The 21,200-nt window shown below is 45.5% G+C and overlaps 1 protein-coding gene across 2 annotated transcripts in view; it reads right to left on the reverse strand.

Moving 5' to 3' along the window:
* The window catches only part of SEC24D (SEC24 homolog D, COPII coat complex component), a 91,457-nt gene that overhangs the window by 18,872 nt on the left and 51,385 nt on the right, over positions 1-21,200 (reverse strand). For both annotated transcript variants that reach the window (XM_055142081.1, XM_055142080.1), the window contains exons 9-13: positions 17,514-17,652; positions 15,203-15,318; positions 8,661-8,785; positions 2,291-2,482; positions 1,020-1,113 (exon numbers count right to left, since the gene is read on the reverse strand). In XM_055142081.1, coding sequence (XP_054998056.1) covers positions 1,020-1,113; positions 2,291-2,482; positions 8,661-8,785; positions 15,203-15,318; positions 17,514-17,652 — 666 coding nt within the window. The remainder of the gene's footprint in view (positions 1-1,019; positions 1,114-2,290; positions 2,483-8,660; positions 8,786-15,202; positions 15,319-17,513; positions 17,653-21,200) is intronic.

The following is a 21,200-nucleotide window of genomic DNA, read 5'->3' on the forward strand; positions in this document are numbered from 1 at the left end:
AGATTTTGCCCCTTGAGATTTGAGGACTCCAAGGAAGGAGAGTTTTCAAAGTTTTCTCTTCCTTTCTGCTGGTTCAAATAGTGCTTATATATATATATATATATATATATATATATTTTTTTTTTTTTTCTAAGAAAAGATCTCCAAGAGTTCAAAAGGAAGGAGCTTAACTGGAAATCCTGGCAATATCTGTGGCATGGAGGCTAAACGTCTGGAATGTAAGCCTGGAGAGAAGCTCTAGGTTTGGGACAGTTTGGAGACAGTCTCTAACAGGCTACATGGAAAGCTTTTCAATGTTTTTATGAAGTCCTCCCTCCCTCCCTCCCTCCCTCCCTCCCTCCCTCCCTCCCTCCCTCCCTCCCTCCCTCCCTCCCTTCCTTCCTTCCTTCCTTCCTTCCTTCCTTCCTTCCTTCCTTCCTTTCTTCCTTCCTTCCTTCCTCCCTCCCTCCTCCCTTCCTCCCTCCCCTCTCCTCCTTTCCCTTCTCTTTTCTTCCCTCCTTCCTTCCTTCCTTCTTTCCTCACTCCCTTCCTCCCTTCATCCCTCACTCCCTCTTCCCTCCTTCTCTCCTTCCCTCCCTTTTCCCTCCCTCCCTCCCTCCCTCCCTTCCTCCTTCCTTCCTTCCTTCCTTCCTTCCTTCCTTCCTTCCTTCCTTCCTTCCTTCCTTCCTTCCTTCCTTCCTCCCTCCCTCCCTCCCTCCCTCCCTCCCTCCCTCCCTCCTGTTTTTTTGGACCACACACCTGGCTCCAAGCCTACTCTTGCCCTTGTGCTCTTAGGCAGAGCAAGAGCCTGGCCCATTGTCCAATCTCTTCAGTCTGGAAGGCTCTATTTTCCATCATATGTGAAAGCTCCTCTGTGTGTGTTCAGGTTTCTATCTTGTTTGTTCATTTGTTTCTGTAGTGCAGGAATAGAACCCAGATCCCTGATCACACCATACAAGGCAAGTGCTCTATGGCCAAACCACCTTAGCCCTGTGTGGATGTTTAACCATTATTCGCACGGGGATGAGTCTTCCTCTCACCTTGAGTGCTTCCATACCAGCCTGAACGACAGGCGCGAAGACGGTCTCATTTTCATTGGAGTCTGCAAACATATCTGGAATCTGGTCCAATAAACTGTACAGGACAAAGGAACAAAAGATTTTTAAGTGTTTTGCATAGCCTTTAATAAAAGTCAAGAAATCATTAATATTCCAACCCTAAATACGTAAGGTGTTTAGCCAAAGTCCAGTGGGTGAATTTTGCAGCAAATAATATCCTGCATGATCTGGTTCTGTTCTATTCCATCGTCCTGTTGTTCATCGATTTGCTCAAGTCGGCACCAGTAACGTCTCCATTGTGAGACTTGTTGTTACTGTTTTTGGCATATCGAATAGGCCACAGAGAGCTTGCCAGGCTCTGCCGTGTGGGCAGGATACTCTTGGTAGCTTGCCAGTCTCTCTGAGAGGGACGGAGGAATCAAACCCAGGTCAGCTGCATGCAACACAAACGCCCTACCCGCTGTGCTATCGCTCCAGCCCAAAGCAAAGCAGCCAAAAAATAAAATTAGACTTGGAAATAGCCCGAGGCTCCTGCAGGTGAAGGGGAGCTGGGGCAGAAGAGATGGTGGGATCAGGGGACAGCAAGACGGGGCTGGAGCTCTGGCGGTAATCTGGTACCAGAATTTATAATTTGGTTGGTTGGAACATTTAGAAAAATCACACTCTCTGTGATTCTATTTATAATATTACTTTCACATCCTTGATCGAGTAGCTAAATATTTAGCCATCATCACCACTGACTGCTATCACCTTCAAGAAGGAAGTATCCCCCTAGCTTTACCTCCTTTGCAAACAGAAGAGACAGATAAGATTGAGTGTGAGTAAAACAAAATTATTCCTTTTAATCCACATTAAAAAGATTCAGTGGGGCCAAAGGAAAAAAAAGAAAAAAAAATATATATATATATATACATATAATACAGCAGATAGGACATTTGCCTTGCATGTGACCGACCCAGATTAGATCCCCAGCATCCCATGTGATACCCTGAGTACTATGAGTACTATTAGGAGTAATTCTTGAGTACAGAGTGAGGAATAACCTCTGAGCATCACCAGGTGTGACGCCCCCAAAAAAAAAGCCAAAAATAAAATTAAAAGATTCAGTTAACATAACAAAAAGGAAAGACTTGTTTAATCCATATCTTAAAAACCCTTGCTAATGACAAAATGAAATGATAGTGAATTATAATGTGGGCAATTACAAACAGAAACCTGATTTATATCGAAATTTTAAGATACTTGGTATTTACTTGTGAATCACAGCTTGGGACTCTTGATAGTTGACAAGGAAGCCATCCAACAAAGGCACAAAAACTTCTGCAACATCAGTCACTACCATCATCTGAGGCTGTGCCAAATTACTCTTCACATTAAAGAAATGGAGAACTTTGTTATATGTGATAAAACCAACTCGAATTGCTGAAGTCTCTTCTTGCTCCTCCCTGTAAGAAAAAAAAAAGTTTGAGATAAATTTGAGTTCCTGTCATAAATTTAGGATGAAAAGAAAGTTACCATCTGAAATTACTCAAGCACATCTTCTATAAGATATATAGGGTTATGGTTAAAGTTTGGGTCTTAATTTCTACTCACAGATGGAAATATGGCGTCACAGTGGTTGGGTATGGGAGTTATTAAGAGCTAAGTGGAGAAACTCCTAGGTAAAAAAAAAATCTGATAGCATGAGGACATTTGCTCACATTGCTTTAATAGATTTATTTTCAACCCCTAGCAATTGCACTCTTGCATTTTTCTCCCATAAACAAGTTAGGCTTATTACATTCTTTATAAACAAAGTGCTCTCAGAAGTCACCAGAAGGTCAGAAGAACAAATGGGATGGCTGGAGTAGAGAAAGGCGCACAGATTACTCACAGGGCAGCTATTTTTATCAAGAAGGGACCTGCTCCTCCTTATGGTTCTTCTCATACATATCCGAGAGAATTTCGATGAAGAATGGGCCAGATTTCAAGAGTTATGTAGCACCCAAACAGAAGGCGTAAATATGAAATAAATCACTGCTATAGACTGAGAACATAATTCCTATCTGGTGACCATTTGTGATGGTCACAGCAAGGAAATGAGAGCAATGCGATATTCAAAACCATAACAAAAAGTGGATTTTTTTTGCTGGTGGTGTTGGTCATACAAACTCCAAAGCAAGCCCATAATCTTTCTGAGAGGGATATAAAATCACAGCTGCCCTTATCTGGTCTATACTATTTCACAAGTGGGCTAGATTCTAATTACTCTGGATTAGCAGTGTCTCTCCCTTGCCTCTTCTCTCTCTCACACACCTAGAACACAAGTGAAGTGAGTTTCCACTGGTGGATATAATATGATGCTCAGTGGTTACAAGCCAGGCACAAAACCCATTTTCTTTGATCCATCGATATTGTTACCCTTAATTTGCTTCGGGCCAACTTTCTGGAAAAGAAATTGCTTCTTTTCTAAATTTCATGCATGGTGTAAAGAGCTATTGAGCATACGAGAGACTGAAAAATGGAGGAACCCAGATGAAAACATCTGCAAATGGCTGGTCCCACTGCTGGCTTCCTAATTTCTATCATATTTTATGTAGCACTGGCTGTAAAATGATAGACTTTAAACTCTTTAAATTTCTTTTCTAGCTCCTTTGGTAACTGTGTGCATTTGTTCTTTATAGAGGCCTTGATACAGGGGGGGCAGTTTAATCACTCCTCCTTGCCCAAAACTTGGAACCAACACTCACAAGCTCTCAGAAATAGAAATCCTTTTCCTTTGGAACTATAGCATTTACATACATCACATGCATGCACTTCAAGATCATAAAACATGTGACTGCATACAACTATCTTCATACCATACTGAAGTCACATTCCCCTCACCTGTCCCTAATTATCAGAAGTTTACTCTGCAAGACCAAGTGTAACTCCTCCTTGTTTTGTCAAACTTACCCTGATGCTTACCAACCAGAAGCTATTTCCTTTTCCAAACTCTTAAAAATTATTCTCAGTGGGGTTTTAGTGTCTTAATATATCAGGCTTAAAAAAAAATTCATTGTTTTATTTTGGTTCTGGGCCACACCTGGCCTAAGTCAAAGGTTACTCCTGACTCTGCGTTCAGGAATTGCTCCTGGCAGTGGTCCAGGGACCATATGGGATGCCAGGGATCGAACCCAGGTTGGCCACATGAAAGGCAAGTGTCCTACCAGCTGTACTATGGCTCTGGCCCAGTAAATGGGGCGCTTTTTTTTTTTTTGCTTTTTGGGTCACACCCGGTGATGTTCAGGGGTTACTCCTGGCTCATGCACTCCGGAATTACTCCTGGCGGTGCTCGGGGGACCATATGGAATGCTGGGAATCGAACCCAGGTTGGCCACGTGCAAGGCAAACACTGTACCCTCTGTGCCATTGCTCCAGCCCCAAATGGGGCATTTTAAGTGAACATTCTATGAGTCTTAACTATAGGTCCCCAGAAGGTCAACTACAACAGGGGGAAGTAGAGATTTTGATCAAGGGTGATTCCCATGATGGTCCAACCCCATTTGGGATGGTGAGAGCCCAATAGGTGAGCTAACTGTAAGAATCTCCAACAGCCCCAGTTCAGTGATGTCCCCGTGAGGGTGCAAACTCATTCTGGCTGAAGCACCAGCCCCTCCAGAGTGAGGCTTCATGGACTCAAAAGAGACATTATGGACTTGAGGGCCAGAACACCGACGTGCCACTAAGATCCAGCTCTCGTTTCCAAGTCAGCCTTTTCAAGCATAAGGTGAGCAGGGGCCAGAGAGCAGGAAGGGTACTAAACTCTTTAGCGTTTACTTGGGAGCTAACTCAGAGAGGAGGCACAAAAGAAAAACTGTAGAGGAGCCTCTGGACTGCTATGAGCCACTGGGTTTGGACAGTTTTCAGTGATAGGAGAGGAAATATCCTGGGGTTCAAAGGATTCGCTGAAACTTGAACAAACATCCTTAGCCAGAACATCTCACATGATAGCCAAATACTGGTATGTCTTATGGGAGCATTTTAAAATTTCGATTGTGTTCTGTTTGTTTCGGTTTGGGGGGCCACACCCAGCTGTGCTCAGGGCTTCCTGGTGGCTCCATGCTGGGGTCATTCCCAGTGGTGCTTGGAGACCATATAGGGATCGTACCTGGATTGGCCAAGTGCAAGACAAATGTCTCACCTACTGTACTATCGCTCCAGCCCCTGAACTCGTTTGTGAAACAAAGAACTGACTACCTTAATACTGTGTATTGTAATGGTCTAACTGTCTGTTAAATCATATTCAGAAGTGAACTAATTCTTAACCTCTCTTTCATATTAGTCCTATATTTAGAAGTTACATAAAGGCTCTCATACAGAATGGTTGTTTTTTGGTATGCTGCTTTTCAGTGAACCCTTCCTCAATCTTAGCCCCTTGATTTTCATGGAATAGATCTGACAGAGCAAGACAGAAGATGTTAGTAATTAGATGAACTCAAATGTTCCAAAATCAAGCATTTGGAGCAAGTTAGTTACAACAGCATCAAAATAAATAAATAAATAAAAATAAAAATAAAGGCAGCAAGGGCCAGAGAGAGGCCTCGATGGGTTTGGTGTATTCTTTGTAACCAGGAGGCCTGGGTTCAACCCCTGGCACTATAAAGTCCCCAGAGTACACTTGGAGTGACACCCCTCACCCCCACCGGACACATAGCCAAGAGTAGCCCCTGAGCACCACCAGGCATGGCCCACGAAGGCAAAATAATAAAAGCAGACGACCAGAAAAAAGTCAGAAGCTTGATCTTTAGGAGAAATGCTTCCTATCTTTCCCCTCCTGTTCTAGAAAACTCTGGCACCTGGAGATCTCAAGGAAACAGGCTCAAGCTCAAGAGTAAACAGCAGGGCCTTCCCACAGAGCCGCTCAGAGAGGTGCAGATGTTGACCGGGGCCTGTGCGGGTGGGAGGCAGGCTCAGCACCCACCTCCCACACCGCGCTGGTGCTCAGAGCACGGATGCACCCGCGCCACCTCGGGGGATCCCTGGCACACGAAGACCAAGTATGAGTGAGAACCATCACACACACACACACACACACGGGCCTCGGGTGAGAACTGCCACTGAAGTGGGCGCGTGCCTTCCCAGGAGAGAGTCTGACTCCTGGCAAGCATGTGTGCGAGCGCCACAACCAAGGGCGTGGGGGAACGACACGGAGGAGTGGAAACTACTGGGCCTTACAAACTATTCGCGGGCAGGAGGGATGCTGTGAGACCCAGCAGGCTTGGGCCTAGCTGGGGGGCGGGGGGGTGGCGGCTGAGTCTCGGCGCCATGGTGTTCCCCCAAGCATCACTGGGTGCAGCCTCGGAGGCCCCTGGCACTGATGGCTGTGGCGTGGGGGCCTCCAGCACCGAGTCTCCAGCACCGACAGCCCCGAGCGGCCACGTATTCTCGGGCTCCTTCCTGCCTTGAGCTTCAGGCCATGGTGGCCGTCCTGGGCAGCAAAGACGCACACAGACACCATCTGGCAGGTTACCTGCGTAGAAATCCAAGAGGTCGCTCAGGTCGGTGGCAACCTTACAATAAAGTAGTAAACAGCCCATTTATGATAAGTTTGGGCGGAGGGAAAAGAACCAAGAGTTGTTTGGAAAGATAATGGGGGAAAAGTTCTTTTGGCTTGAATGAGAGAGAGAGAGAGAGAGAGAGAGAGAGAGAGAGAGAGAGAGAGAGAGAGAGAGAGAGAGAGAGAGAGAGGAGAGAGAGAGAGAGAGAGAGAGAGAGAGAGAGAGAGAGAGAGAGAGAGAGAGAGAGAGAGAGAGAGAGAGAGAGAGAGATTTGGAGAGTGGCAGAGAAGAACTAGCGTGATCTTTGCCATTTTTTACCCAAGCTGTTGCCAAAAACACAACGTGCTCCTGTGAGACAGGAGGGTATCCGCGCCCAAAGAAAGCCTGAGACTGCCTGAAGCTTATCAATAGGCCAGAGACGCCGCATCACCGCTGGGCTGAAAGGACTAAAGGGCGACGGTGCGTCAGTGGAAAGGGGTCGGCCCAATTTAACCCGGTTTGAGCAAAAGGAAAGAGCGTTTCCAGAAACCAGAGTCATTTCCTTCCACTCTCAGAGAAACTGGAAACTTGGATTTAGAAGCAAAAGAGCCCATGAGAGAGTTCTGATAAGGGATGTCCCCTTCAGCAGCCAGCCCCTTCTTCACGAGTTTTCCCAGGGATGAGGCGACAGGGAGGAGGGTCGCAGCGCGTGGGCAAGCCTCAGATTCCGTTCCGATGCCCCTTTCTCAACGGGCCCTGGGCTCATTCTTCGGCTTCCAGTCTGAAGTCACCTCAGTGTTTTATAAACATCCTCGGGGCTTTTTCCAAACCATCCCCGGGAATATTATGACTTCAGCTGCAGGGATACAAACAAAACGACTTCTGGGAGGTCCGTGATTTGTGGCTCCGGGCCCCACGAGCACTAGAGCACCAGCCTCGCAGGGAACAGACGCTGTGGAGTGGGCAGCAAGGACCTTGGGGCTTCAGACCCCCCCAGCCGGACCCCACACACACACACACGGCAGCCCACTCCAGAGGAGAGGTGGCTTAGGACAGAGATGGGGAGAGGGAAGTTAAGAGTCCATCCCATCTTTCCTGGCTTCTTACCTGTGTCACCCATAAGAAACTCAGGTAAGAAACACCTGTAAGAAATGCCTGACTCTGTGTCCCACTGGTAGAAGCCACCTACAGCCTAAAACACGACTTGCTCCACGTTGGGGTCCCTAGCACACCCGCCAACTACCAGCCACTACTGCAACCCTACTGCAAAAGCAAGACTCTTGAACCCTGAACGACAGACAGCCCCAAGTCCTTCCTGCTCCCTGGCCAGGATCCTCCTCGTACTTTATCATGGATCAGGAATGCTGTTTACTAGAGCCCTGTTTGTTTATTATCTTTTAATCCATTTGTTTCTTTAGCTTTGAACAAAAGAACACTGTGACCTACTAAGGATGAAAACAATGGCAATAAGGACTGTTAGGATGCAGAAGGGACCAGTATGACAATACTAGTTAGAAATGATCACTCTGGGGGCTGGAGTGATAGCACAGCGGGTAGGGCATTTGCTTTGCATGCAGCCAATCCGGGTTGAGTCCCAGCATCCCATATGGTCGCCTGAGCACCGCCAGGGGTAATTCCTGAGTGCAGAGCCAGGAGTGACCCCTGTGCATCGCTGAGTGTAACCCAAAAAGAAAAAAAAAAAGAAAGAATCACTCTGGACAGGAACTGAGTACTGAAGGTAGGTAAAGGGACGTACATGATAACCTTTCAGTATGTGTACGGCAAACCCTAATGCTCGGAAGGAGTGAGCAGGCATGTGTGCATGGGCGGGAGGGAAACTGGGGACACTGGTGGTGGGAAATGTACACTGGTGAAGGGACGAGCGTTGGAACATTAGATGACTGCGCCCCAATCACGAACAACTTTGTAACTGTGTTTATCTCACTGTGATTCAATAATAAAATTTTTTTTTAAAAAAAATAATGGTGCTGTTTAGTTTTAGAGAGTCGCCTACTGCTCTCGTCAGCCTGAGCGAGCGAGCAGCGGGGCACACGGCGCTGGCTCTTCTGCCCACGTGCGAGAGCGGCAGTGGCGCAGCGGGTCTGCAGGGCGTCCGCTGTCGTACCTGGGCAGCCGCTCCAGCACCGTCTTCAGCTCCTCGCAGATGAGTTTCACGAGCCCGTTCTTGATGTTGCTGTAGGAGACGTCGATCATGAAGATGAAGGCGGGCGGGCTGGGGGCCTTGTTCTTCTGCGGGAGAGCAAACAGATCACACAGGCACAGTTAGCAAAAGCGTCTACAGCCCGGCAGCCGGCCGAAGCCCTCCGGAGCTCTTCAAGCCCGGCAGTAGACGGGACACAACATCTGCGGGATGAAGTCACTGTCTAGAACAGTCTGTGAGGGGACAGGGAGAAGCCGTTTGTTTTCTAGGCGGTGACCCGGGTGCCACAACTGCATTTGATGGCATTGGAACAATACCATGGAATTATGACAACATCCAGCCGAGAAGGTTCCCTGTGGCATAAATCCAGAGGCCATAATTGCTCCTGGGGTAAAGCAGCCTCGAGGCTGGCCTCGTAGGAGGGGAGTCTAGATCTCTGACACAGTGATCAAAGAAGAGGGTATACATTAGCATTTGTTGTCGACCCTGTAACTTATGTCACCAAAGTGATTATTTTCATGTCTCTTCTTTTTATAAGATTTATCAGTGTTAATGATACGAATTGAAGTACTGACATTTAGAGTTGTTAGTGCGGTGTGTTATTAAAGAATTTTACCGTGTCATTAAATGATAACCTATTTATTCCATAGTTATGGCAAACAATGATATATTGACCCTTTTCTCTATCTATTTAAAACAGTCACTACAACATAAAGCGGATACTATCCAAACATTCCTAGCTGTTGATCTATTTACTGGCTAATGTTCAGACACCCTTAGGAAGAAGTGTTTCTTCAATTGGGGTCTTACAACATATTTATAAAAGAGAGTCACAGGCAAACAATGTCTGTGACTCACATTAGAGAATAATGAGTTGAGACTAATGTAATTTTTATCTTTGTGATGATAAAAAGTATCAAATAATTGACTTAAATATTCATAGTTATTAAATGAGATCATATCTCCATATTATCCTACTGATTCATTCTATATTCAAGGTAGCATTCTTGTATCACAATAAAAAAATAAGAAATTGAAATAAGAAAAAGTCCTCTGAAACAAGAAAAAAAAAAGTCAGAAGGAGAGGGACAGCCACAGAATGATCTCTCTCATCCGTGGGATATAAAAGGACACAGTAGTGCAATAACAAATGCCCGAAGGAAACAGCAACTGAGGGTCTTCAGGAGGAGGCTGACCCCACGGGGTGGGGGAATGGACAGTGGGACAATGGTGGACAGAAGTGGACACAGGTGGAGAGTCTGGGGCTGTGATGTTTTATATTGAAACTCTACCACTAAAAGTTGTAAGCCCTGATGCCTAACTTACAACAAAATGTTAAAAAAAAATTAACATTTTTTAACTGGATCGATAGCACAGCAAGCAGGGCATTTGCCTTGCACGCGACTGAACTGGGTTCAATTCCTCTGCCCCTCTCGGAGAGCCGGGCAAGCTACCGAGAATATCCTGCCCGCATGGCAGAGCCTGGCAAGCTCCCCGTGGCGTATTGGATATGCCAAAAACAGTAACAAGTCTCACAATGGAGACGTTACTGGTGCCCGCTTGAGCAAATCGATGAACAACGGGATGACAGTGCTGAACAACAAAATGTTCCAAAATGGTAATAATCTGGGCCTGAAATTTCACTCTCTCCAGGAAAGTGACCATTTTCCTTACCCTCCACGCTGGTTTACCATAAAATTTCCAGGTGTTTTGTTTGTTTTTGTTTTGGGGCCACACGTGGTAGTGCTGAGCTTGTGGCTCTGTGTTTTGGGACCACTCCTGGCGGGCATAGGGGGACCATATGTGGTACTGGGAATTGAACCCAGATCAGCTATATGCAAGGCAAGTGCCCTAACCACTGTGCTTTCTCTCCTGCCCCCAAATGTATGCTCTTAACCATTTTTAACTGTGTGGTTCAGGAGAATTAAGTATTATCATAATGTTGTGAGATCATTGCCAACATTCACGTCTGTAACTCTTTCATCTGGTATAACTGAAACTCTGTACCCATCAAACTATTAATAATTCAGCATTCCATTCTCTCTCCAGCCACTGGAAACCAACATCCCACATTTCTACATTCATTCTGTCACTGTGAATTTGATTACGCTAGGGTAATTCAAAAACTAGAATCAGACAGTAATTACCTTGATGTGGCTGGCATACCTAATTTAGTACAATATCTTCAATATTTACCCAGGAGGCAGTCTGTCAGAATTTCCTTCCTTTTAGTGGCTGAATAGTATTTCATTGTGTGCATAGATGTATACAAATTTACTGAAGGCGACTAAGTCATTTTCAAGACATTTAGCCGATCCACTCATGGGCTGATAGACCCTGGGGCTGCTGCTACTCTGTGGCTATGAATCTGAATGTTTCCTTGAGACTCTTTACCATTATCTTTGGTATGTAACCAGGAGTAAAACTGCTGGAGCATATGAGAATTGGACTTTCGATTTCTTGAGGAATTTCCACACTGCCCTCTTGTTCTTTGGCCTCAACCATTGCGCTGGCTTCTAATACCTCCCTAAGGCCAATCCCTCACCTCTCATTACACATTCACTACAAGGCAGATTAAACTACCCGAGACATAATACTGACCACAGTGACACTGCCTCCATTGACAGGAGATTTACAGAGACTCCAGAGTAGAGAAAATAGCCCAAAACATTCACAAGACTCAAGGTTTACTAAATAAATAAACATGTGGATGGATGGAATGGGAAGATGGACCAATGGATGGAAATATCTCCCTCCTTACCTTTACCTGTCTCATGACAGTGAATTAATATTACTTATTCCGTGGTATGACGGTTAATACTCTCTTTAGTTCTCCATCAAGAAATAGATATACCAACCGAAGAGATAGAAGATCAAAGATGCTAGACCCAGTGGAGAGTGAAAGAGTCTGAGTTTCCCAGCTTTACTTCCCGTATTTCCCATTACTCATTCCTCCAACTAGCTCAAGTGCTTGCCATTTAAAAGAAAAAATTCTTATCCAGAAGTCACAGTCTAGAGGGCCTGGGCCAAGAATTCGGTCAACAGTGTTTTGGTCAAAAGTGTTTTGTTTGGCATATGATATTTAAAAATATATATGTGAATTAAAAAGGGAAATCTACTTCAATTATCCTTGTTCCTATTTGAGTCTACACCACTCATCTATGAAGCTTGACTACTAGTCCCTGAACAAAGTGGGTTGCGAGCTCTTTTGTGAAACTTCTCTGCTCAGATTTACTTCCTTCTTTCATTCCTACAGGCATACACTCAGGGCTCAGGGCTTGGCACAGCTCCCTGTGTCGCCTCTTCTTCGAGTTCTGTGATTCTTTATATTTTAAGCTGTTCAGGGCACTTTACGCATGGTACCATCGCACATGGCAGGTACCCCGAGATAAGGCTCACAGTCCTGCTGATTTCAATGTCCCTTATGGCACCGTCAAGGGCCCCTGGACATGCTAAACATCCAATAAATGTCCGAGTAATGTAAGATTTAATGGAGAAACAATCATATTTAGAAAAAAAGGGGGATAGTAGAGATGATATTTTACATTTCTACTACAATTTTGTGCCAATATATTCCGTAAATGTCAGAGTGAGAAATTCTGGTGTGCAATGGAGCCTGGATCTTTTATTTTTGGGGATTTTACTTCCATGACAAATTTTCTAAATATTGCCCATACCTCCACAGCATGCTGACTGATGGAGAGTGAGGGTTCTGTGACTATACTGCCTAGGGATCAGTCTGGGCTTGTAATAATTTTATGATGTCAGGTTAGTACCTAAACCCTGGAAGCTTCCATTTCCCCATATCATGGTGGTAACTTTCCACATGGAGATCCAGATCCCATACACTTAACATCCCACATAGTAAATGCTTAATGCATGCTAATTTTATTACTTAAAAGTGGTATTATGAGAAACTAAAAAAAATTCATTACTAAAATTGCCTTTAAATTTGTATGGTATTAAAGATATACACAGATAGAAATCAACTCTTTCATATCATCCAAGTTCCTCAGGCAACTCATTATGCTCTATTGACGTTTAAAATTTTAATTATTTTTAAGACATTTGCAGGCTCTTTTATTAAGGACTTGGAAAAGTAATAAGAGCAATCTCACAAAGAAAAAATACCAAAACAACAACCTCTTCAAAATGTACAATTTTCACTTGGTTGCTTGCCTGCTGGGCAAGATTTCCCATCAATTAGACATCTGGAACATTTCCAGATAACAGAGTTTAAAGATACCAAGACTTTTGTTCCCAGAAATAGATTTGACTCTCTGCCTGTTTCCACTAAAAAAAGCATAAAAATCAAGATAATGCAGCCTTTTTGGCATAGAAGTGGAAACTCCATGCACGGTTAGATTTATGGTACAGTTGCAAAGATCAGCGAACAAATTTTCCATCACTAGTTATAATGGCTTTATTACATTTAATCAGAAGTTCAAATGTTTATGTTATGCCTAATCCTCCTCCTCCAGTCAATAGCAGTAAAGAACAAACAGTGGTTCCAAAAGTGCTTGACATCTTAGGACATTATTTTTTTTCCCTGAAATAAGGCATTTGTACCAAAAGTGTTCTTATTTCCCAGAATATACTCAACTGTGACAATGTTTTAAACCAACAAAGCATTACCTTTTCTGTAATAACTAATTTTATATAATAAGGTTAAGAAAAAACTATAACAGACACTAAAAAAGTATGGGAAACACCGAATTAAAAAGTTGTCCCAATTGATACAACTTAAAATCCAATCAATGAGAAAATATCCAATTAGAGAAAAATGTTCTTCGTCGTTTATAGTCAATACATAGATTGGCCCTTTAGTAAACATCTACAAAATAAAAATTTAGGGTGTGTTTTCTGGCAATTGGGCAGCAGGAGGCATTTGTTTTTGGAAGAGGAAGTCAGAATGATCCCGGAGTCTATGTGGGGACTGCACATGGAACTTTAGGTATAAGCTGCAATCTGATTTACCCTGTAAGATACTTTCAAATAACTGACGGATTTTAATTCTGCAAAAGACATACTGAGGGCACTGTCGCTACAGCATTGGAGATGGCAAACTGTCAGTCCTGGGAACAGTAACGTACCTGAAAATCAATTCATTTATTCATTCATTCCCTCCTTCATCCCATCTGCATCTCTCAGCAGCTTACACAACTCCAATACTGTGGCTGGTGCCACAGAGGATTCCTGGTACGATTCTCCTTCTCCAGGCTATGAGAATCTCTTAAGAAGGAAACATGTCGGGGCTGGAGTGATAGCACAGCGGGTAGGGCGTTTGCCTTGCACGCGGCCAACCTGGGTTCGAATCCCAGAATCCCATATGATCCCCTGAGCACCGCCAGGGATGATTCCTGAGTGCATGAGCCAGGAGTGACCCCTGTGCATCGCCGGGTGTGACCCAAAAAGCAAAAAAAAAAAAAAAAAAAAAAAAGAAGGAAACATGTCAAAGATTCAAAGTTTACTGGAATAATTGCCTACACAGATAAAAGGGCCAAACTTTCTGAAAGCACATAGGTAAGCTCAGAAGATTTAGTAAATGTTAACATGAGTCATGAAAAGCTGGATACGTTGACACATGGGTGTGTGAATGCATATGCATGCACATGCGTGTGTACACGCACACGCGAGTACACACACGCACACAAAATTTCAATCAGAAAGTGAGAAGAGCATTGTAGAGAGATGGAGACCCGACAAAGCCCAGAGCTGTACAGGGGCCAGAGTGATGGAGGCTTTGTATGTCTGAAGAGTGAATTAAGGTGGTGGTTGGGGATCTAAACCAGCTAATGGTCTTACAAGCAAAGCTAAACATTCAGATTTTGATTTTTTGTTTGTTTTAAGGCCACACCCGGCAGTGGTCAGGGGTTACTCCTGGCTCTGCACTCAGAAATTACCCCTGGCTGTGCTCGAGGGGCCCTCTGGGATGCTGGGGATTGAACTTAGGTCAGCTGCAGGCAAGGAAAGTGCCCTACTCATGGTACTATCGCCCCAGCCCCCATATTTTAATTTAAAAGTCTAGTGATTCCACTTCAAGGAAACCAGATGGCAGGATCCCTGGCTGAAAAGATGGCCCTGGGGAATCTCGTCACTCTGGGGACAAGTGGAAGGGAGCAAGAAGGCACAGAGAGATGCGACACTGTCTGCACACACAAGGCACTGAGTCCTGCTCGAAATACCCCTGAATGCACTGCAGGGCAGAGGCACTCCGCAGAACCGCTGTCATGTGACCCCAGCATTCTCTCTGCGAGGGACATGGGCATTAAGTCATCATATTTTCTGTCCAGCAACACTCTCCATCTTTTGAAAACAATGATCATAACAGAGGATGGGGAAATGATGTTGATCTGTTCATTTTAGCCTTCCAGGCTTGGATCTCCATCACCCAGGTACCACGGAAACCCTCTGTGAGTCAAAACTCAAGAGTACCTTCCATTTGAAAGTTAGTCACTTGAAGCTGACATCTGCAGCTCTATACTTCAATCCCCCAGAACACTTACTCTGCAGTAATCCAGAGTAGCAACATATTCGTAAGATCCTAGCGATAGCTCTGGCTTCTCATAGTGGTCCAGTCTTCTTCCCATGTGGTCCAGATGTTGGAAATAAGATGGTGGAACTAATAAAAATAAAATAGGAAAGGAAATCTTTTGTTTTCTTAACACAGGCAATTTAGTTATGTTCTCAAATTTTATTATGGGAGGAAAGGAGTTAGTATATATATATAAAAAAAAACCCTTAAGCTGAGTGCAGTAGATTCTAGATAGCCACTATTTAAGCAGTACAAGGATTTTCGAAAACCTCTCTTGACCCTTCTACAAAGTTATTGATAACAAAATAGTGCCGTAGAGCAAAGGCACAACAGTCTTTGTGCTTTAATGCTATCATAACCAGGCTTCATTTCTATTTAATTGCCACCTTTAAAATAAAGTCTGCCTTTTCAACCCATTTACAGTTTCAATGCACATCACAGAAACATACACCACAGAAACATACAGAAACTTATCTGCGCTAAGCTATTAGCTCCAGTGTTTATTATTCTTTAATGAAGCAGAGCCTTCGGCCACAGGGACTCTGCAAGGTAATCTGTCCGTGTTCTGGTTTCACAGTGCAGAGGATTACTGTATTAGGGAAAGATTTCACCACAGAGATCTCAGCTGAGAAGCTCTTAATTTGATTCGAATGTCTAAGAAGGTTCCTTCTGGCAAAGTCCTGGAAGCCATCCAACAGCACAGGAACAATTATGAGTCACATCGAACACTTGGACAAATATGGCGTGGTATCTCTGAACGGCCGCCGCCTGGCTAGTAAACGGCTCTGAGTACAAGTACTCGGAGTAACCAGAAAAACTCTGGGTTTAAACACTTTATAAAGAATGCCATTTTCACTCGTAAAGCCACAAAGTACTGCCTTTTGTTCTACAACAGCTCAGCATTCCTAATTTCTTTTTTTGTTGCTATTGTGACCAAAGTAGCAGCATGGATGACAGTAGGACTTTTTGTTTTTAGGCTATATCTGTTAAAAAAAAAATTAGCCAGGTTTGGTTTTTCTTTTGTGTTATCATACCACGATCAATTCTCTTCAAATAGGTTTTATTAAGTTTCAGAGGTACATGTTGACCTCTGAATTTTAAAAATTGAATGTCTTGAAGAAATGCTGAGTGGGAGATGGTCTCAGCTCAGGCCTAGGAGGGCAGGAAACTACTCTCAGGGATGAAGCTAATTCTCTGGAAATGGGCAAGGCTTCCTTCTCCGTCTGAGGATGCCTGGCACTGGAATTCCTACACACAGGAGCCTCAGATGGACTCTTGCTCGAATCTACAAGTAAATGGGGAAACACGACCTTCAAAGGAACTGAATATTCACTAGCATTTGACATCTTGCCATTGGGTGATGCTCAGGGGTTACTCCGCTCTGCACTCAGGAATCACTCCTGGTGGGACCTGGGGGGACCCTATGAGGTATCGGGGATAGAACCCAGGTTGAACCCATGTGCAAGGCAAACACCCTGCCTGCTATACTATCTCTCCGGCCCAAAATAGGTCATGAACAAAACTTCAAGCCACACCATAAATAATGTACTGCCATTGGCATCCATCTCCCCGCGTGTCTTTTGGCCTTAAATGCTCCCCACCAGGCGAAATCAGGACATTCCTACGTCTAAAAAGTAGAACGTGCAAATGAGCTTGCTGGGGTCTTGCTAAGGCCAACGGATCTGACCTGCTTCGACTATATGAAGGATGTAGGCGTCCGTTTAGACCAACGGCAGCCGGGCTCCCTTGCAGGGACTCAAGCTGGAGCCCAGTTTGAGTACGCCTGCTGTGGCATTCATCTCATACATGCACACAAGGTTTCAACACATACATCTCCCCGAAGCTAAAAATGCATGCTTCTTGCTAACCCCTCAGCGTCTGTATTACAAACCATAATGCCCAAAAGGAGAGGAAGAGGGAGAGAGAAGGGAAAGAGAAAGAGAGAGAGAGAGACAGAGGTAGAGAGACAGAGACAGAGAGACACACAGAGAGAGACACAGAGAGACAGAGAGACAGAGAGAGACAACAAAAGACAGAGACAGGCAGAGAGAGACAGTGCCTGCTGTGGGGGCAGGCTGGGGGAGGGGAGTGGCAGGAGGGAAACTAGGGTCATTGGTGGTAAAAATGGACACTGGTGGGGGGACAGGTGTTGGAAGATTGTTGACTGAAATCCAACCATGAACAGCTTTGTAATGGTCTATCTCAAAATGACTCAATTAAAATAAAATAAAACGCATGTTTCCCTGCTGGATCTCAGTGGGTGCATGAAGGGCGCCACTCACCGTCATTGACGCAGTTGCAGAACCCGCACTGATACCGCCGTCCGCCTTCGATGAACTGCATGAAGGGACACATGTAGGCTTTGCACCGGTTGCACCGCACGGGCCCACTGTCTCCATGGTTGACCAAGTAGAGTGGAGTCTGTGGGAAGCAAGGCAAGAGGAGAGAGATGCCGGTCAGGGGCGTCGCAGATCCTGTGTCATCACTGTGAAGATCTTTGAACACAGCCATGAAGGAACGTGCTGGGGGTGGGACCCCCAGAGGCTCCCACAAGCATGGGACGTGCTTTATTGCTGCGCCACAAACCCAGCGAGCCCTTGTCAAGTAACTTGACAATTTTTTGTTCTGGGGGTCAAAACAAACACAGCAGTGCTCAGGAGCTCAGGTGGTACAGGGGATACAAACCCACACCTTCCACACGCAAAGCTTGGGCTCAGCCGGTTGGGCGACGTTTCTGGTGCCCCTCATTAAGAAATTCCTGTACCTGACAGGCAAATGAGACGGTCTCTCTTGATTGTTTGTGATGTTTAAGCAACACCCAGACAACAATTCATCTAAACTTATATCACAGTTATATGCATATGTGTACCTGGGATATTACGTATGTATATGTATGATAGTGTATCTATTTTCAGGGAGAAAGAGAAAATATAATGATGCCAACAGTACCCATTAGCACTTGTATTAAAAAATGTCCTGGTTATATTATATTACAGTTTGCAAAATCAACTCGTAGACTCTAAATAAAGAAGTGAATCAGTTCTGATTTTCCAAGACTTAGTCTGCATAGCAGTATGCTGCTGAGACGGCTTCAGCAAAGCATCCACAGGTGTCTTCAAGACAGCATCTGGGGGCCAGAGAGAGACAGCAGGAAGGGCGCCTGCCTTGCATGTGGCCAACTGGGTATGATGCCTCTCATTCCATATGGTCCCCTGTGCCCCATCAGGAGTGATCGCTGGGTGCAGAGCACCTGGTGTGATCCCAAACAAACAAACAAACAAATTTCATCTGAAGGACTTAGCAGTGCTTGAGCAGGGAGGCTGCGCCCGCCCTCTCTATGGCTTCATCTGATGACCAAAGTCTCACAAGTCATTCTCCATGCAGCTGCTCCTGCTCCGCCAATACACGAGAACCAAGATTTCACTAAGATTGAACTAAGATAGGACTGGAGCGATAGCACAGCCAGTAGGGCGTTTGCCTTGCACGCGGTCCCTTCGGGTTTGATTCCTCCATCCCTTGCGGAGAGCCCGGCAAGCTACCGAGAGTATCCCGCCCGCACGGCAGGGCCTGGCAAGCTCCCTGTGGCCTATTCGATATGCCAAAAACAGTAACAACAAGTCTCACAATAGAGACGTTACTGGTGCTCGAGAAAATTGATGAACAATGGGATGACAGTGCTACAGTGCTACAGAACTAAAGCAGTTCAACTGTTTTTTCCTCCCAATCAAGTGAAGAAGCCATGACGCATCTTTTACAATTCGAAAGTGAAAACTCTCAGCTTCCGCAGCCTGCCTTCTTTCTCAGCTCTTCCGGCTTCCAGAATGAAACCACAGATTCCTCTTAGAATTTTTTTTTTAATTTCTTTTTAAAATAAATCTCCTTAAAGATAACATTCCTAGAAGAATCTGAAATTACTGGGTTTGACATGACTAGGAAGTTTTCCTTTAAAGAAAAACATAAATAAAGCAGACTACTTCATTAATGCAAGATAGGAGAAGGGGGGTGGGAGTGGGGTCACCAAGTCACCTGCTGTGTGTCTCAGAAAACCAAGATCTACTATTGGTCCATATCCAGTTGTTCCCTGAGAAAACAAATGCAGGGGTGAAGTTTCAGAAATGAGCTGTAAGGCACCAGGGGAGGAGGGGGGGGAAGAGAGGGAGAGAGGGAGGGAGGGAGGGAGGGAGAGGACAAAGGAAAGGAAGAGGGGGAGGGAGAGGGAGAAGAGAAAAGCGCCTGCCAGAGGGTAAGGGTGAGAGGTGATGGGAGGGATTCTGGGAAACGCACACTGGTGGAGGGATGGGTGTTGGAATATTGTGTGACTGAAATCTAATCATGATCAGCTTTGGAAGGGTCTATCTCACAGTGACTCAATAAAAAAGTTAAACAACAACAGTGACAACAACAAAAAATCCCAGCTCAGAATGCAACAAATCCCCAAATCCAAAACCAAGTTTAATAAAATCCATGAAAGCCATAAGAAAAGAGTAAGAAAAACAAAAATCAGGATCCTGTGCCCTTGCTCTTGGCCCCGGGAAACTAGAGGATGGGCAGGATCGTTCTCTTCCTGGTCTGTCCTGAACGGAGGCTGGGAGGGTGTCTGTAACAGTGGCCAAAAGGCAAGACACGTGAACAGGAGCGAGCACTGATGAGACCCAGGCTGAGAGCTGGTGTCCCCATCTCTGCCCTTCTACCCCGCATCTACTTAGCTCCAAAGATTTTTTTCATTCATCTATTTTTGTCTGGAGGGCCACACCAGGTGGGTGCTCGGGGCTTCTTCCTGACTCTGTGCTTTGGGATCACTCCTGGCAGGGTTCAGGAGGGTCAGATGCTGTGCCAGGGTGAAAAGCCAATGCCCCACCTGCTGCCCTACCTCCAGCCCAGAGAAATTCTCTTAGTCATCCTCTTTGCTTATTTGTTTCGGGGGCCCAAAGAGTATATCAGGTATAGTCGGGTCAATGTGAGCGAGGTTTGAGCATCTAAAGGGTATTTCGATAAATGTTTACATGAATGAATTATGAAAAAAAGCAGCACTGTGACTGAGTTAAGGGGGAGACAGGAGCTAGGGCAGTGGTTAGGGTACAGGCCTAGCACGTGGCTGACCTGCGTTTGATTCCCGGCACCACCTGGTCCCCCAAGCACTGCTGGGGACAGCCTTTGGGGCTCCTAAACACCCCCAGGTGTGTCCCGGGAGGCCCCCAGCACTGCTGCAGTGGCCTTGGGCCTGCCTGGTCCTCTGAGCACTGAAAGATGCCTTCAGCACTGAGTCCACAGTAACCCATGAATTACTGTTAAGGGAAGAAAACGAAAAGCCCAAGGATCTAACCCCGGTGTCTCAGCGGAGTGCTGGAAGGAGGAGTGGGAAACCACGCAGGCATTAACGACAGGGTGGCCTTTGCTGGGTCACAAGCGACAGTGCCCATCGTGCCGCCCGTGGCTGCCCCCTGTGCTGTGTAGCTGTCCCCTGAAGGGACAGCATCTGCGTTTTCTCTCACTCCAGCCCAGGTGACTTTCTCATCCTCTGATTCTCCAAGGGTTCAAGGACTGCCAGCAATTCCCCCGAGAGACTTGGTGAATACGCTTGTCCGCTCGCCAAGACAGAGGTAAGTGCGAGGAAAACGAGCCCTTATTTTCAGGGGTAGGGTTCGCACAAAGGCGGGCCCTGCCTCAGACGGGGAAGAACTTGTCGGGACTAAGGCCTCAGCATTCCAGTCCCGGCAGATTCCAACCTGCAGAGCTGACAGGGCGGCGGGAAGCAGGCCGGGGTCCAGTGACAACTGTATCTCGCCCGTGTGCCGTCGCTGCCCTGGGTGATGGATAGGTAAGCCGCCCGCCAGACAACTGAGGTGCCAGGAAAGAATGTTAAAAGCTTTTTAACTGTTTGGGGCAACAGGACATGAGATTTTACAATTGCACCATCTCATTTCCTCTCTCCTAGGCAGGACTGTCTTTTCTCTGCTCTCTCCACAGCT

The sequence above is a fragment of the Sorex araneus genome, chromosome 6, assembly GCF_027595985.1.
Source record: "Sorex araneus isolate mSorAra2 chromosome 6, mSorAra2.pri, whole genome shotgun sequence".
NCBI lineage: Eukaryota > Metazoa > Chordata > Mammalia > Eulipotyphla > Soricidae > Sorex > Sorex araneus.